This window comes from Eleginops maclovinus, chromosome 13 (genome assembly GCF_036324505.1).
Source record: "Eleginops maclovinus isolate JMC-PN-2008 ecotype Puerto Natales chromosome 13, JC_Emac_rtc_rv5, whole genome shotgun sequence".
Classification (NCBI taxonomy): domain Eukaryota; kingdom Metazoa; phylum Chordata; class Actinopteri; order Perciformes; family Eleginopidae; genus Eleginops; species Eleginops maclovinus.
In genome coordinates this window covers 12209373-12227418 of record NC_086361.1, presented here as the reverse complement: position 1 = coordinate 12227418, position 18046 = coordinate 12209373, and the positions used below count along the sequence as shown (strand labels likewise).

At 38.3% G+C, this 18046-nt stretch overlaps 3 protein-coding genes across 6 annotated transcripts in view; 2 read left to right on the top strand and 1 right to left on the bottom strand.

The window, feature by feature from the left end:
- LOC134874966 (solute carrier family 45 member 4) overlaps positions 1-4955 on the top strand; it is a 42389-nt gene extending 37434 nt beyond the window's left edge. For all 3 annotated transcript variants that reach the window (XM_063899279.1, XM_063899281.1, XM_063899280.1), the window contains exon 16: positions 287-4955. In XM_063899279.1, coding sequence (XP_063755349.1) covers positions 287-464 — 178 coding nt within the window. In that variant the 3' untranslated portion in view covers positions 465-4955. The remainder of the gene's footprint in view (positions 1-286) is intronic.
- Positions 4956-7530: 2575 nt separating this feature from the next.
- On the bottom strand, positions 7531-9533 carry LOC134874608 (G-protein coupled receptor 20). Its single transcript, XM_063898678.1, has 4 exons — positions 9348-9533; positions 8883-9139; positions 8657-8789; positions 7531-8118 (listed from the first exon to the last, which is right to left on the bottom strand). The coding sequence occupies exons 1-4, from the start codon at positions 9531-9533 to the stop codon at positions 7531-7533; spliced, it is 1164 nt and encodes a 387-aa protein (XP_063754748.1).
- A 5336-nt stretch (positions 9534-14869) lies between these two features.
- cfap20 (cilia and flagella associated protein 20) lies at positions 14870-17184 on the top strand. Of its 2 annotated transcripts, none has more exons than XM_063899094.1 (6): positions 14870-15170; positions 16039-16118; positions 16235-16346; positions 16438-16626; positions 16759-16872; positions 17006-17184. In XM_063899094.1, the coding sequence occupies exons 1-6, from the start codon at positions 15087-15089 to the stop codon at positions 17006-17008; spliced, it is 582 nt and encodes a 193-aa protein (XP_063755164.1). In that variant the 5' UTR covers positions 14870-15086; the 3' UTR covers positions 17009-17184. The 2 variants fall into 2 exon arrangements, with proteins under 2 accessions (XP_063755164.1, XP_063755163.1); XM_063899093.1 differs by having other exon boundaries at positions 14874-15170; positions 17003-17184.
- Positions 17185-18046: the final 862 nt, after the last annotated feature.

Below are 18046 nucleotides of genomic sequence, written 5' to 3'. Positions count from 1 at the left end.
AAAGAAAAGTTTGACATTTCAGGAAATAAAATGATTAGTTAGAAGATGATACAACTCATCTAATTATGGTTAATATGAAGCTATAATATCTTGTGTTAGCTTAGCAAAAGACTGGAAACGGAGGTAACACCGTTGTCCAAAAGTAACAATTTCAATTTATTGTGAATTCTTTCAGAATTTAATGCTAAATTAAGCTAACCTTTGTTCGGCAAAAAAGCATATTTTTCAAACTATTCCTTTATGCTTAAAACACAGTCCTAACCATCATTTAATTTATGATTGACAGGAATAGGGATTCAGCCAAAGCTTCGAAACGGTTCTTGACAAAGCTGGAAAATCCCAACAGTGACGAAATGGCTGTTACCGTTGTGACAGAGAAACCCAGCTTCCTAAAACTCAACAAGAAGGGCAAGGCCACCACCACCACCACTTCCTCTCACACGGAGAATGAGTCTGCTCTGTGATGGGTGGGCTCAATTCGACATTGCTGCTAAACCAACTAAATTCACTTTACAAATAATCAAGGACGGCGGCTCGTGTGAATTTGTTCCACTCTTGTTTTTTTCAGCTTTGACTGGCTTTTTTTTCAATTCGGTGTTTGTTGATTTGCTGAAAAAAAACTAAATCTATAGGGACCAGTGTCGCACCAGACCAGCTCTCCCAACAAAACAAAAACATTTGATCCCAGTGCTGTTTCAGCCAACACAGAAATTAGTTCCACTCAGCCCATATTGACATTTGAGTGATCCTTTAGGGTCATCAAGAAATGACTTTCATGCTTTTAAGGAGAGGTTGTCTCTGTTTCTCAGGGCCTCTAGGAGGTGCTACTGAGCAGCTGCCTGGACAGGAAACTTCAGGGGATTCGCACGCATACATACACGCACATACACCTCTTTATCTGGGGTCAACCCAATCGAATGAAAACGTGAAGGATGAACGCTGGAGATGAACATTACTCCTCGAAGCATCAATCATTCGAAAATGCTGAAATTGTTCTTCCTTGCTGTCGAATCTGCTTGATCAAATCTTTGCTAAGATGATGCTGACGAGATCGACTGCTGTGTCTGCTGACGTATTCACCAAATTCAATAACACACTCTACAGCACTCTGCGACAGTAGCTTTAAGAAGTGGCATTTCTGAAACTGAGAGCCAGAAGCCTGGTTCTTGGGGAACATTTTGATCTGGATTAGGCTACACTCCAGGGCAAAGTTGCCACTGTATTGAAGGTCAAATTCCACGAAAGAAAGAGTGCAAATGCAATACGCGCAGTATACAGGGCATTACAATCCCAAATATTATTTCCTGGTTTATGGAGGGCCCAGAATGCTGCTTCTGTTTTGTTTTCTTTGAATAATTTACACTATCCTACATGCTGCATGTTAGAAAAGCAGAGAAGAAGACAGGTGTTGGGTTGTCCTCTCTCTTTCTTTCTCTACCTTCTTGCGTATTGTTTTAGAAAATAAAGTTGGCACAATGTTTGTCACTAACTGCACATTAGCTGAGCCATTGTTTTGAAGAGTGTTAAACAGCACTTAGAAAAGCCTTGATTTGAAATCCTCTTGGTGTGTTGGATTCAGTTGTTTGGGGACATGGTTGTTGTCTGAAATGGGATGAAAGAATTTTGGAATGGATCCTGGATATACTGAAAGAAAATAACATAAAATGTAAGAAAAACAAAATAAATACCCTAGGGTTGAGATGCCACCTGGGCGCCTCCCTAGGGAGTTGTTCCAGGCACGTCCAGCTGGGAAGAGACCGAGGGGTAGACCTAGGACCAGGTGGAGGGATTATATCTCTTCGCTGGCCTGGGAGCGCCTTGGAATCCCCCAGTCAGAGCTGGTTGATGTGGCCAGGGAAAGGAAAGTTTGGGGCTCTCTGCTGGAGCTGTTACCTCCGCGACCCTGACAGAAAAGCGGGAGAAGATGGATGGATGGATGGATGGGTTGAGATTTAGTAGCCTATATTAACAGGTTTCGGCTTGTTAAGTGATCCTCGGTGGAGGACTTACAGTACGCCTTACTCCTGGTTTATTTGTCTTAGTTCCATTGTACAAGGTCAAATAAAGTATATATAGTATTTTTGATGCTTATTACATTTGTGCTTTATGCTTATTGCATATTGAAAAGAGGAAATTGGAATGAAATTAGGAAGTGTTCACTTAAAATATATAAAAATATAGAGTATACATATATGAGAGTATATATATTGATCGTATATGTCCCACAATGCCAAACTGCTCTTTTAGATCTTTGAACCTAAGAGACATTTGAATTGTTGCAAATTTGGAAATAAAAATACAAACTTAGGCAATCATTTTTTCAGAATAAAACTACAACTTTACCGATACAAGTTTGTCTCCTGAAAAAACATCAAATAACCAGAATACTTTACCAAATTACCAAAAAGAAAAAATCCAGTTTACCCCATGACCAGAATATAACATTTTCTTGAACCAAACGTCTTCAATTGGTTTCTTAAAGTGTCGTAGGAGAGTGTTGATAGTAGGTGACACTAAAACTGTTTAGTTTAACTTCAACGCTGTTAACATTTATACACAGTGATGAGACTAATAGGCTTATCATCAGAAATAAAGTTGTATAAATTAAAACTAAAATTGTATTAATACTGAATGATAACGAGTGTTGGCCAATAATGTTATATAATCCTGGAATGTTTTAATAGGCTGTAATAGAGGACTTTAAAGAAGTTTTTGTAAAAAAGACTTAATGTGAGATTTAAGATTTGATTGTGTCTTCTTGTTTTCTGACAAATCAGATTTTTTGTTGTAATAACAGCCTCTGTTAATCAGCTGTGGAGAGCAGTGTGTGTGAGGCTGGTGCAGGCAGAGAAGGGTTGTTTATGGTGGTACAATCTGGGAGTTTTTACCCTTCATGTCAGGTTCAAATGCTAAGGTTTGGGTCAGTTTCCTTTCAGTTCTATCAGCGGAAACACGCAAATTGAAATGTTAATGCAGTGAGTTCATTTTTTGATGGAAGGAACATTTATTTTTGGGTTATTATAGCGTTTAACAGAAAATTCTTATTTTTAACTTGAGTTGTAGAAGAGGATTCACTCATTTATAATGTTATTTTTTCACTTGAATGGATGTTGGTGCAGAGTTTTAACAGAATAGATTCCTTCCATAATTTCAGGTACATTCAGTCAGTCCCATAGTGGAGCAGAGAGATGACCACCTCTTTGGTGCTGGGATGAAAAAAAATGCAGGGATAACAAAAGACGAGGAGGAGGTACAGAAGCATTTTGGCTTCTGTAACAAATAGGGCAATAACATATTCTGATAAAATAATGGACAAACAATTCCGTTTAATGACAAACATGAATATTAAAAAATAAATTGGGTTTAGGAGGTTTGCATGTGATAACAGCAATATGCATGTGTAGAACACCAAAGTATGACTCTGTAAAAATCACTCAAGCTCTTGTCTTTATTGTCCTAATAGGTCAGGGATGTATTTTCTAATGCATGGCTGGGTGTTTGTGTCTTTTAGTTTGAAAATAAAACGTGTAAAGAAAAACCAACATGTACTCTTTAAGCTGAAGAATTGTGCTCGGTCTGGGTCAGCACACCCTCAACAAGCATGAGACTTTCTAACATTTTTGCACATTTTATGGGTGAAGTTTCAGGCGTCACGTGTCGTCAGGAGCAACCCTCCTTGTTAGAAGTGTAGGTGAGAAACTCCAGGCCTCAAATACTTGAAGTGCAACCTGAGTGTCTCTTTTCCAATGCATTGGGAAGTCTTTGATTTTATTTCTTTGGTTCTTATTATCCCAAGCCTTTTATTTACCGCAGACTCTGGAATGTTCAGACAGCATCATGGCCTGCTGGGAGATTGAGTTCCTACCTTTTGGTTCCATCTTGTGACTTAAATGTAAAAAAAAGTCAATGAATGTCAAGTGATTTCAGCTGAAATAATTTTTGTTTTGATGTTTGACAAGCCTGACATTGCACAGAACTTGCACATAATAGGTTTTAAAAAAACAAAACAAAAAAACAGAAGTGTTTTGCAAAAGGAAGAAAACCAATAACTGTTGATATTTATTTTTGGGATTTTAGTTTCCAAAAGACTAAATTGTTCTATATACTGTTACAGATGTGTGCGTGGGTGTGTGTGTGTGAGAGAAAGATTAGTCGTCTCATAGTTGTTCACATGTAAAGCTAGAGTGTGTTAAAACGTCATCTCAGTGTTTTGTTTTGAGTTCTTCTTCTCAGTACTTTGCAATTGGCTGCAACACTGAAAGGTTATTTACGAGTCTTTACCATCTCTGTTCTGGTGTTTTAATTCAATTAGAAAATGTCTTTTTTTTGTTGTTGTTAGAATTTGACGGCAGAGCCACACATGAGAGTTTGGCCTTTGCACTTTTTTCAGTGGCAGCCATGTTGGCTCCACCGTCCGGATCACTGAATGAATGTGGAGACGCTGTTTCTTGTTCCCAGCTGTCAGTGGCAGCAGCGTGGCAGCCGTACAGTTAGTCCAACCTGGCCAGACTCTGTGTGTGTGTGTGTGTGTGTGTGTGTGTGTGTGTGTGTGTGTGTGTGTGTGTGTGTGTGTGTGTGTGTGTGTGTGTGTGTGTGTGTGGTTTCTGCCTTCAGTGAACTGTGTTAATGACAAAGGAGATAGATGCCTATATACGTTGATCCTCACAGAGGTTAAATCAAGAAGAATACTTAAAGAATGGGAAAGTATGCGCAGTGTACTATATAATATGCCTTGTTATTTTAAGAAAAGATGTAAATATACATATTTCTCTTTTAGTTTCTTCTTTTTTTGCTGCTATAAAAAGATGATTATTTTTGTTAGTAGTTTTGTTTTCTATATAAATACTGTATATATCTCTATGTTCTGTAAATATGCTTGAGCCTTCATAAGTAGGACTCTGGATGAACACTGTATGGAACGCACCTTTAAAATCTGTTCTGAATTAAACCAACAATGGCTCCTTTCATTATTTTACATTTCAGACCATGTGAGAATAATAAGGGACTTATTAACAAAGAACTCTAGGGCAAATGAATACCTTCGCGTATTTATTTAAACATGTTCTGCTGGTGGGGGGGCTGAGTAGGTTTATCGTGTCTGCTTTGTTGGACTCGCCAACTACAAGAAACAAAGTGTTATAGTGTTAGAAACCCAAATCACGTGATGGCAAGCTTCACATATTCACATATGCTGCAGTAAAACTAAATCATAATCATGCAACACACTTTTTGATCTCTGCAAAGTTGCAGTTAATATAAAGTTATTCACAATAGCTTCAAATTAGGATGAAATGCATGAAATAAAGAAGGCAAATAGGGAGAACACATTACGTTTACATGACTTATGAATTGGTAATGGCCGCTTCATTACACACTTTTGAACCTCCTTTGATTTTACTCATTGCTCTGAACAAGGTGTCATTTTCACTCATAGTAGTATTGAATGTAAGCTAATCCAGGAGCCGTTCCTTTAAATAAGATCCTATTAATAATTGGGTTCATGAAAGTAAAACATCCATAGGCAAAGATACAATTTATATTAAAAGCCTGGAATAAACCTACCAAGGTTCACATAAAAAATACATTTAATTGAAAGACTGCTGAGAGTTTTTCACTACTGCAAAGTTGAGTAATTCACCTTTCATATCCATGAACATTTCATATGTGTTATATGTGATTTCTCATGTGACTGCTGGTGAAGTAGCCTGCCTGTCAGCAGTTTTAGGAAGACTTTAACCTTTCGTCTTGTTTTTTAGGGCCAAAAGCATCCTAGCTCAGCATCTTCAGAGCTTACCCATAATACTGTCTGGTGGTCAGACCGCTGAGACGAGAGGGAGATCAGAAAACTTTGTTTCTTGCTCTCATGGTCACAGCCTCTCGCTCTTTCCAGAGGGAAACCAGAGAAGGAACCTGAAACTGCAGTGTATGTGTCTGTCTGTGTGTGTCTGTGTGTGTGTCCATGATCAGGTCCTATCCAAGACCAATCATGTGACTGCAGGACCACAGGAGCTGATTGTGTGTGTGTGTGTGTGTGTGTGTGTGTGTGTGTGTGTGTGTGTGTGTGTGTGTGTGTGTGTGTGTGTGTGTGTGTGTGTGTGTGTGTGTGTGTGTGTGTGTGTGTGTGTGTGTGTGTGTGTGTGTGTGTGTGTGTGTGTGTGTGTGTGTATTTGCAGAGGTGTGAAGTTGCAGAGTCAAAACATTAGGCTACATTAAGTGAACTGTAATGACCTGCGGTCCCGCTTGGGGGCTTAAAGGGAAATACTGCTCAATTTAATTGCTCAGTTTCCTGCAATGACTTACACTTTATTTGATTTATGTGAAACAGCTATTCCCTTATATGTAATCAATAAAAAAATGTCAGCATTTTTTACATCTTATTTTAGTTGAATACAGCTGAAGTCCACGTAGCAATTTTGACCAAATTTTCGTTTAAAAAACCAAACACTTTGCAATGAGAAGACAATATCCTTATCAATATTTGTTTTTAATTCATCCTTGGATAAAACATGTTTGCTCTTTTGATTTTCTGCTGAAAGAACACAAAGAAACAATACACATTGATGTGCACAGGCCAATTTTCTGATATTTAACTGTGAATGAGCAGCAGACATTTGTGCCTGAACAGTCAAATTCTGAAATTAGGATATGGATGAATTTGTTATGACAGTTTATTCTAATTTAATGTACTCCTACAAAATACACAGGTGAGAGACACTGCTGTGGTGTGATACTGTCCTCTGGGGGAACAACTCAGACAGGCTCTGTACATCTTACTCAGGATAACTTTTGCTTTGCATTCAAAATTGGTATCAAATAACGAATATATTAAATATGCAAAATATTCAAAAAAACACAACATATTCTGCAAACCTTACCTGACTCTCACTCAGAGATCATGTCCTCTTAAATGTCTCTAAAAATTAAAATAAAGCATTTGTTCACTAAATTAGGGGTTTGTTTTTCACAAGTCAGTGTTTCAGAGATGTCCGTTTTCTGTGTAACACTGACGACAATACACCATTTAGGCACTTAAAATGATAAACAAGGAGAGCTTCACTGTGTACTCGAGAAACTAACTGCTACAAGTGTTTATAGTTTTCCGGAGGGCTTTGCTTCTAGCTTATTCCATCTGTAAACTCAAGACTCCTATTGTTTGGCTCTCAAGCTTTCATTCTGTATTACAGTGTCTCTGATGTAAATGTTTCTTACATAATGACCGGAATTCCAAAACAGCAAATACATGTTAGGTATTATTTTACAAAGTCATTTTGCCATGTAACTTGGTTAATTTGAAATGTTGCATGATTGGTATGTTGGCCTTATTTGGACAGTTACCGGAATATGCAGTACACAGGTCCCTGTTGGAGTTTTTTTTATGGAAACAATGTGTGGGTTTAATAACATAAATATGAAATATTATGAAAATTATTTTTTTGTGTGAAGGTGGGCTAACGTGCATGTACATGTGCATTGGGTATTGTTAGCCTAAGGAGAGACACCTTTATCTCTATGTGTCTCTCTGGACTGTGTTTAAGTTGACTGTTCCATGTTGGCAGCAGAGAGTGGAGAGCTGGTGAAGGTGAGTGCGAGCACGCTGTGAGCTAATGCCAGAGCCGTACCTGGACATTTACTCACTGAATTCCTATCCCCTTCTCCCCCACTTGTGTGCCCTGCCTCACCGTCCCCCTCAATCGCTCCTCTCCTCCTCTTCCCCCACACTCTCTTGAAGCTGTCAGTCACAAAGCAGTAAACCACTGGATCCAGGCAGCTGTTCAGGCTGCTTAGGGTTACTGTGATGTGGTAGGCAAGCACATGCCCCGCCTCCTGCTCAAGCCCCTCCCCTCCGACTTCCACCCGGAAGTAAACCAGCACCTGCCGGACGTGGAACGGCGTGAAACAGATTGTGAAGACCACCAGGACGGTGGCCAGAAGCCTGACAGCACGTGCCCTCCTCGCCCTGCTCTGCTGGGTCACCAGGCCGTGGCTGGAGGAGAGAAAACAGGCGACCCGCAGAGTGAAACCCACCACGGCCAACAGGGGGAGTAGGAACTCCAGGATGATGAGGTAGAAGAGCGCAGGAAGGAGCACACAGGAGGAGCTGAACTCCAGTGCAGTTGTCTGTTTAGAGTGAGAGAAACCCAAACAGTCTTACAGAGCTCTTTCTTCTTTAAAGTCAAGTTACTCAACATTTTTAAAAGTGCTCAGGCATTGCTGAACAATCTACCAAAGTGTGCCAAATGTTTCACCTCATTAATAGGTCTTTGAGACACGTTTATACTGGTACTAAAATTGTTGCAGTTTAAGGTCAGCCAATGATACCACACTACACTTTCCTGGAAAGAAACTGTGCATTTCCATTAACACAAACACTTTCCCCTTGATATTTATAAGAGAAATAAGATGTTTAAGTAGGTCAAGAAAGAGTGTGTCTTCATCAGAATGTGGTCTGAATGGAAAAATGGAAGATAACACTAGAGGGGAACAGGAAGGACTTAAATTCTTATTTCTTCCTTTTCATCAACATTTCAGAAAGGTTGAAATAGAGGAGGGGGAAGCAGTGTAAGAATTCCATCCTTTATTTTTAGATGAATTCTTTGTTCTGTTTAGTCAACAGTTTAAAGATATATCTATGTGTTTGTAGTGCATGTGTCTTCACCTGGAAAGAGTAGGTGACCACAACTGCAGTGAACCAAACTGTGGCGCTGACACACCTGGCCATTCCTGGGGTCCTGCATCTATGGAGAGTACTGGATGCATGTACGACAGCCAGGTACCGATCTACGCAGATACTTAAGTGGTGGAAGGGCAATCTTAGATTAGAGGTTTTTGCTGATAATTTGTTTGCATTTAAAATGTTTTATAAATGGGTCTAACGCACATACCTTGTCAGAAACAGGATGCTACAGTACATGTTTACAAAGTAGCTGAAGGTGTGAACGTAGGAGCAGGCCAAACAGCTCCCTCCACTGTGGTACAGAGCGATGCGAGCAGGCAATGACAGCGCCACCAGCAGGTCAGCTACAGCAAGGTTTATGGTGTAAACCACAGAGGCAGAGGAGTTGGTGGAGGCTCCACAGAAGACATAGAGAGCCAGACTGTTGAGGACCAAACCGACCACCAGCATCAGACAGTTACACACCTGCAGGGAGTAATGGAGAATCAGCCGTCTAGATACCACTTTGGATGTTTCATTCACATTGTGTGTATTGGTGAGAGTGTGTATGAGTGTATGAGTCTGCTTTTAAGTGTTTATTTATAATTACATTCTGTCTTTAACACTGATCATATTTACTAAATCAAGGTTTATTTTGTTACATTTTTTTCTTTTTGACAGTATATGGTCTTACCATAAGAGTGACCCACACAGAGTAGAAGTCTTGGTAGAGCTGCATGTCAAGGTGGGCTAACCTGTGCAGGTATGGTGCCCCCCATTGCTGGTTCCAGGAGCTGCAGTTGGTTGGGTTAGGGTTCAAAAGGGGAATTGGGGGCTCAGTGGTGGAGGTGAAGCTGTTGTTAGTGAGAAGGCTCTCCATTGGTTGAAAAGGATGAATGAATGGCAGGCTGGTGTCTGATTGGCTGGAGAAGGGTTGAATTATCTACCTGTAGAATTGGAAACACAATGTGGCCACTATAAATGTACCATTCTTTAAATATATTTTTAAAAATCAAGTTATTCGTCCCATTAGGAGCTTGTAAGTTATTATTTAAACTGGTAGTAAGTTATAACATTTTAGCTAGGCTTGAGTTTTGCAAGCTAGTTCTGGAAAACAGACTCAAATCACAAATGCATGAAAAGTAATTCTTGACCTTGAGAATAGTAGAAAGATGTAACTGTTGCGACAAAAAACTCCCAATGAGCATTCGCTAGAGGCTAAGTCAGTACTGAAGTTTATAGTTTAACAATGTTTGATAATTCATACAAACAATAACTTAAAAGGGACCAAACGGTCCACAGAAAATGTCTGAGCAAGCTCACCCTCTCTGTCACGCTAATTACTGGCAAACAGGTGGACTAAATGCAAACAAACAACACCCATGTGACAAACACCTGACGTGATATTTAAATACAAACGTGTGCGATCTAAAATAACACTAATAATGGAGATAATTGCCTCAGGCTGGATAAGCATTTTCAATCCTACGGTAACAATCCAACATTCATAAGTATTTGTTTTATCCATGTCACACAGTACTTCCAAGGTTTAGGCAAATTGCCATGAGAAATCCTGACATGGTTTGGGACTACTGAGCATAAATGGTGACAAACAATGTATGCATTGTTCACATACTGTAAGGATAGATAAACATGTGCAAAATACTGTCTGATTTCATCTAAGAGGAAGCATTTTTAGTTTTTTTGACGGAAAAACACAGTAGGGAGAGTTTTTAAGAATAGTAACAGATCATCTGCATACAGTTACGGTTTACTACGTGTTTCCTAAGTTGAATAACTGATGTAACTTTTTGGATTGGAAATATATACAAGACAATCGATTTTGGTTCCAGAACCCAATTGTTTGTAGTGTAAAGACTAAAAGCATATCAGGATTGTTTCCAAACTTGTGCCGTTGCTCTCTACTTTTAAAGCATCTTCGAGCAGGGATTTAAACTAATGGCAGGAACTCCCATAATGTTTGATGGAGACAGATGGCTTAACCATAGATGCTGTGTAATAAATAGACTCAAACAGCTCAAGTCTAAAGTGATGCAGTGTGCTCCAATGGGCTTAAAACAATGCAACATATTCCAGCTAAGTGAGCAGACACATTCATTCTAATAACTAAAAGAACGATTAATGACCCTGAGGGATGAAAAGTGGTCAACATCAGCAGAAGTTTATCCAAATAGAGACTTTAGAAATCCTCATCCTATAAACAACGTTGTCTCGTACTGTAGATATGACTAAATCCATCTTCATATGCGCTCTAAAAGGATGTGACACTTTCAACAAAGTAAGGAGTGTGACCTTGTGTGTTACTTTAAACACAGAGTACATTATTCACATTAACCATGCTTTTCCACACACTTCTGACACACGTTGTGTTGAACATGAGATACAATTTGTCTTGAACAAGTCACATACATTTGATGAATGTGACACATCCTGTTTAAGGGAGCGAAGGCTTTAAAGTCATCCACAGGCCAATGCTGTTCACTTTCGAAAGGGTTAACGTTAACTGTAACATACAGTACATTAAGCTAAAAATAGACCAAGAATTTTAAAGGAAGTCTCGTCGAGCTGAGAGGATGTGATGACAGATAAAACTGAAGAAAATAAGGCTTACATCTAAAGTGGAACGCCACATGTATATTAAAATGTGCTGTGAAATTTGTCCTGTAACTTTCGAGATATCTCAATCTATCTCTGGGTTTTCAGACTTATTACATGGTCTTCAGCAGCTGTTGGAGTTTGCTCAGTTCTCATCTGTTGACATTTCTCATATAAATAGTGATTTCATTGTTTTGCAAAAAACAAGAATCAACTTTGATACTTACAAAGTATTCCGATCAAATAAACAAAATGTGTTGGTGTTCTATCCTTATGCTAGCTGCAAAACATTTCCAACTAAAGAGTGTTCTCTCAAGAAAGAAAGGAAGAGAGTGATGTAATTCACCAAACACTCAGAGTACACAGTATCATTGGAACTTCACATAAAAGGCAACTGGCATGTTTTACATAATTTATTTAAATGATTCAATATTAGCAGCAAACTTTTCATGTCAATGATGGAAAATTTATGTTTGAATTGAAATTGAAAAATGAAAACGTTTCTCTCAATTATACCTTGTAATGTGATATTTCAACAAATTAGTTTGAATTAAGATATTTCACCATCCTGACACCTGAGGGAACGTTTTTCCATTTTTAAATCCAGACTTCATTCCTTCTTTCTTAACCCAAAATAAATGGATTACCCTGTTAAACGTGTTATTTGACAGACCTCCTAAATGTCTTTCCTTTCCTTATATTAACCAGAGATGGATGATCTTGTATCTGTTAACACGTCCTGTCTGGGAAGGTCTTTCCACTCTTCATCATCACATAGACACTTGCATAAAACATGGCCGAGAACATGGATTGAAAGTCTGCAATATAGCTGCATTCTGCCGTCTGGTTCCAGATTTGGCCATTTACTGTACATTTCATATCCACATGCAATAGAAATGCTGTGCAAATTATTGTAATTAAGCAGCTAGCACATTTAAATGATAAAGATTATATATTAGAAATAACTTACTTTAACCTGGAATCAGTCAATCCCAGCACATAACAGTATTATTTACATACCACGGAAGATCATGTTTCTGAAACCTACCTTGTTAAGGCAGATGAAGAAGTAAATATATCCTTGTGCATAAAATCCAGCCACAACCTGTCTAAGTTATGATGTTTATATATGTATGATAACACAAGAGTTGGTGTCTCCACGTATCCTCTGTAGTCGGTTTGTAGACAAAAGAGAATGAGTTCAGATGTGAACACCGCTGGGTGGGACGATTCCTCAGGCGTCTGGACCTCCTCCTCATCTCTTTCTCATGTCGTCCCCCTGACCCTTAGAAGTGCAATGCAGGAATAAACTAAAAATACATAAGATTCTTCCCTTTCTTTTTCTTGCCTTTTTGAATGTTTAAATGTGTGATTTAAATGATATAGGAGACAGGCAAATACAAAAATAGTGGGCTGGCTCAGTAAAACAAGATTTCGAACAAAAAGCAAGACTCACACACAAGAAAGGTACATTAAAAGCAATGTTGTTTGTTGTTGTTGAGACAAGGAAAGGTTTCCAATAGAGTCCAAAAAGGGAGAATGGGAAAAACCTTCCAAATCCAGGTGTGCCAGTAAACACTTAAGGGAGTAATTGCTGTCAATTGTATACTTTTAAAATGATCTACATCACAATAAAGGTGCAACAAATAAAGGCAACTGCTAGTTGGATGGTGAGAAGCAGCATCTGCAATAATATTTAGTTAAGTGACTAGTAAACAAACAATTAGAGAAAAAGTGCAAAACGTCACACACAGAATCACTTTCTTTTCTTTGTGAGAGAAAAAGAAGAAGAGACTGTAATGGACTTTTTAGTTAATGTGTGTCTTCAGTAAAGTTATTTAAAGCTTTCTCTGGGGTGGTCCTACATGTAAACTGAAAGCTTCTGAGGAATATTAAAGTGTGTATATCCCAGACTCTATGAGAGAAGCGAGGGGAAATACAGTGAAGAAGTGGATAAAGAAATCTCAACTGTTTCTGTAGACAGTTTTAAGAAGCTGCCAGCCTATGAACTAGTTTAATTAAAATTACACACACACGAACGCACACACACACACAAATGTAGAGAGATCGGGAGAGCAGGACTTTTGACATTTATTTAAAGAAAGATGTACTATTTGGAGTGAAGCAGCACCTCATAAACTGCAGTGACATAAACAACTGTAAAGAATGGCCACCACTCAAGAGAGTGTGTTTGTGTATGTTTTTATCTATGTCCAGGTGCATGTGTGTTCGGATGTGTACATTATATTTCAAACTGTCAAACAATTGGCAGATTTTCTGGGCACAGACATGCAAAAAGCCCCACTACATCTTCAGCAGGACACACAAACTTTGTACTTTCAGTGGTCATTTTTTCGTCTTTGCAGCCATTTTGGAATCTTTTCTGTTCTATTTGTTGTTATGTCTGATTTTAGTAATTTTCTGTGGTTTTTTTTGGGTTCATTTTGAGTTCCTGTGGTTGCAACGTGTCTCTTTAAGTGACATTTTATAGGAGAACTATAACCAGGGACCCCACGCTGGGTTGCTGGGCCTGTGCCTGCTGGGACCAATAGATAATCAATCCATGCACAGCCTGAATACCACTGTATTAATTAATCTTTCCTTCGTATGAAACTAATAAAAACACATTTGATTTATGTTGCATTGCTGGTGATGTCATTTTGCAAAGGTCCTGGCTTGTGTTTGATTGACTGTTTCTTGGCTTGTTCAAATATTTAAAACCTTTGAAAGATCTATTCCAGCGTGGCTTGTTTAAAGTGCTGGGGACAGAGAGGAAGGATGTCCCACTTGACACTTTATGGGATTATAGGTGAAAGGAGTTCTGAAAAAATAGTTTTGTGTAGAAAGTCAATATCTACAGATTGTTCGTTATTCTATGTTTAAGAAATGGGAACTCCAACTATTTTACCTTCAGAAGTCAATTTAGTAGTGCACAGATCATCTCTCCCATGGCTATATAGGAGATTTGTTGAGACTAATAAAATGAGTTTGGAAACAATGCTTTAATATCCTTGCTTCGGCTGTAAAACAGAAACTCTATGTAACAAATGAGTTTGAAAGCCAACCTCTACTTGACTACTCACAGGGTGAAATATTGTAATTTTACTCTTAAGACAATTATTTAATCGCTTTAAAAGGAATGTTTGCACAGAAAGCATATAAGAGCAATTTTGTATGATTTTAACTTACACATTTGTCAATGCAGGACGTTTACCTGTAACGGAGTGCACACTGCAGTCTGAGGAGCCTATGACTGCATACTTTTGGACTATGGATGTAAGGTTTCTAAAATGTATCATTTGTCCTTCAATTTTACTTCTTACAACTAAAGGATCTGAATACTGCATGCTTCAACGTTTAATTAACAACAAACATGTATAAATATACTTTAAATATGTTGAATACAGGGATTTTAATCTGTCATATGTGTATTTTGTAGCCTGTCATAGACAGAAACATTAGTCAGGCTTTTTGTTGCCACGGCTACCGAGGTGCGTTGCCATTTAAGAACCGACCTGACAACGCCAAGAGCTTCTTTTCCTTAGCAACACCAAAATAACAAAAAGGTGAACATTACTGTTCTTTAATTTTACACGTCCCAAATGAGGACGTGTGGGGATATCACAAGAAAAGTCTGGTGTAACCAAAACGTTTCAACTTCTGACAGCGGAACTGGTTATTTTGTACCACACGGAACCAGTTGCGATGGGGACGGAAACTAAATCCGTAAACAAATGTAAACCTGTTCGCTGGCAACAGTTTTAGTTATTAGACGTAAACACATGTGCAAAGACACTGTGGTCTAAGCTCAAACAAGATGTTTAAAAACACGTTTCAAAGCGGATTCTTGTCTATTTTATACAGCATCGGCAGCAAACCACTTCAGATATGGGATAAAAAGGTGAGCAGAGTTACTTGATATTATAACTAGCTTCCTTAGCTAACGTTAGCCGCGCTAGAGCTAACTAGCGCTAGCGTCTCTGTTGAAGATTGATGGGTTTTTCTCCCCGTCAACTCTACACTAGAAGCTTACTATGTTAATTTGATAAGGGGTTAATTTGATCAAGTGGTATCGTTAAGATAAAATCCTTGATTTAGTTAGCTAACCCCATTTTAGCTAAGAGCGCTGGGTAGTTTCTACCCGGTTGACATTTCCTGTTGTTGACAATCTGAATCTAAATACAGGTTACAGTAATGATTCAAAGCAATAATCATTGATCTGGAAGTAAAACATTGGTCTTGTATTGCTCATAAAATACCAACATTTGACAACCCCTAGTTCTCAGTATTTTTTAAATAACTAATGCAGGGGGACCAAAAGGCGCAGTTGCCATGCAACAGTTAAGTATAGCAACAAAGCAGGATGCACTTTGTTCAAGATTCTGAGATGAACTAACTTACAAAACCTTGAAATGTTATTTATAAGTGTCTGTTGTAAGATTAAGTTAAAACTCGCAATGTTGTATACAGATTGCTATAGCACAAAACTGAGATCAAATATGTCCTAGCCCTGTTCTTTGTATGCGATAGAAATATTAACTAAAATAAACATACTCAGTCATGTACAAGTCCCCTGTAACAAACGTTTACCTAAGACTACCTCTCACATATCATTGACATTTCTGTACTGCTATTCCTTGTTTTTCATTATCTGACACATAAACCATTAAACTGATATATTCGAAGTTAATGAACCAATCCTAAACCAATATGACTGCTTGGTTTCTTTATTTACAATTAGTGAAAATACCATGTCTGTTCTTTCACAGGTAAGAAACGGTCATATCAAGAGAATCACAGACAATGACATCCACTCACTGGTGTTGGAAGTTGAGGGAACAAACGTCAGGTGAGTTTGTGACTGTTATAACCGAATGTTTCAGCTCAGCTTAACTCATTATTAAAGCTTTAGTCACTCCTTCACCACCCTTTATTTGAATGTATTTTAATTTCTTCTCTCTGCAGTACTACATATATAACATGTCCTGCAGACCCTAAGAAGACGTTGGGAATCAAGCTTCCTTTTCTCGTTATGATCATCAAAAATCTCAAGAAGTATTTCACCTTTGAAGTCCAGGTGAGGTTTACATTCTTGCAGATACAAAACAGTTCCATGTCTTGGTGGCAGGAATGAACAACTAAAACTTTTCATCTTTTACAACATTCAGGTGTTAGATGATAAAAACGTTCGGCGGCGCTTTCGGGCGAGTAACTATCAAAGCACGACACGAGTGAAGCCGTTTATCTGCACGATGCCCATGAGGCTGGATGACGGCTGGAACCAGATTCAGTTCAACCTGTCGGACTTCACCAGGAGGGCTTATGGGACCAATTACATCGAGACACTGCGTGTACAGGTGAGTGTACAGAAAAAGGGCGAGCTGTCTCCAGATGCTACTTGCACTGTTGCTAGTGTGACCGTAGTATTTCTACAGTGAATGTGTCAGATTGTATACTCCTTTTATCAATATTCCCTTTTTTTCTTTCAGATCCACGCTAACTGTCGAATAAGGAGAGTGTATTTCTCAGACAGACTGTACTCTGAGGACGAGCTCCCAGCAGAGTTCAAACTCTACCTGCCCGTCCAGAACCAAAAGGCCAAGGTAAAACACACACTGACATGCACCACATCAAACCACACCGTTATGTCTGCACATTTACAGTTGATTTAAAAAGATGATAGATATTTAGGTGTGAATCTAACACTCTTCCATTTTTGTTTGTTTCATGCAGCAGTAAGGATTCTCACCCTACACCGTTCCCCTTGAGCTGATGTGGAGTTTAGCTCTAAGATATAACTGTGTGTAAACATGTGATGAAACTTTTTAAAAATATTGTAGTTTTTGAGTTATGAGTTTTGATTGCTGTTTTTTGTTGCTTTCTGCACAATAAAGTATTTTTATGTACTAATCCAACATCATGGTGTTGCACACTGCAGGTTTTTAAATATAATAGTAATAATCTATAACATTAGTTAATCTTTAGGTCCACATCAATAAATCTTACAATAGTCAAAATAGTAAAGAAAATCCATCTTCCTGCAGCCATGTGCTGGCAAATAATGGGAAACAGGAAAGGATGCTTCACAGTTCCCTGCCAATAACATAAAGGTTCAGTTAGGGCTGAGGGATTCAACCTAAACGTTATTCCAGAAAATGGTTTTGTTTATTTTTCTCTGATTTGATCTTGCCGTTACTCTGACTGCAGATAGTGAAAATAAATTAGGCGATCCGTGTGCATGTCTGTCAAATATACAACCGCAAACAAAAAGAGACAAGTCCTTTCTTCTAATATAAATAATCTTTATCAAATTACACACATCATTTCAAGTGAAAGGCTATGAAAATGATTTGCATTCCCAAAAAACGTATAATCTTTGTTTAACTTTGGATTTCTGTGTACAGTATGAACAGATTAGTATTGCATTCATTTCAAAACTTCAGTTTAGCTTGGAGCTGTATCTTCAGCATTTCAACTCATGTTCCAAGAACAGACACAGTACAGTAATAGTGTGAAAACAGGAAGTACTAGGTGAATAAATGAACACAAAAGGAGATGCAACATATCTAACCTAAAGCTGTGGTTAAGACTCAGGACTTCAGCCTGTGACTTTATATTTTACATTTCAATAACTCTCCCAAGTAAAGCAAAATATGGCAGGAAAAAAGTGTAAACAAAACATTTTTCACAAAAGAAAACCAGTTTCTCACTCTAAATGAGAAAAGCACGCTTCCTTTACATGTCTATTCATTTTTACATTATGAGTTCGTACCATTG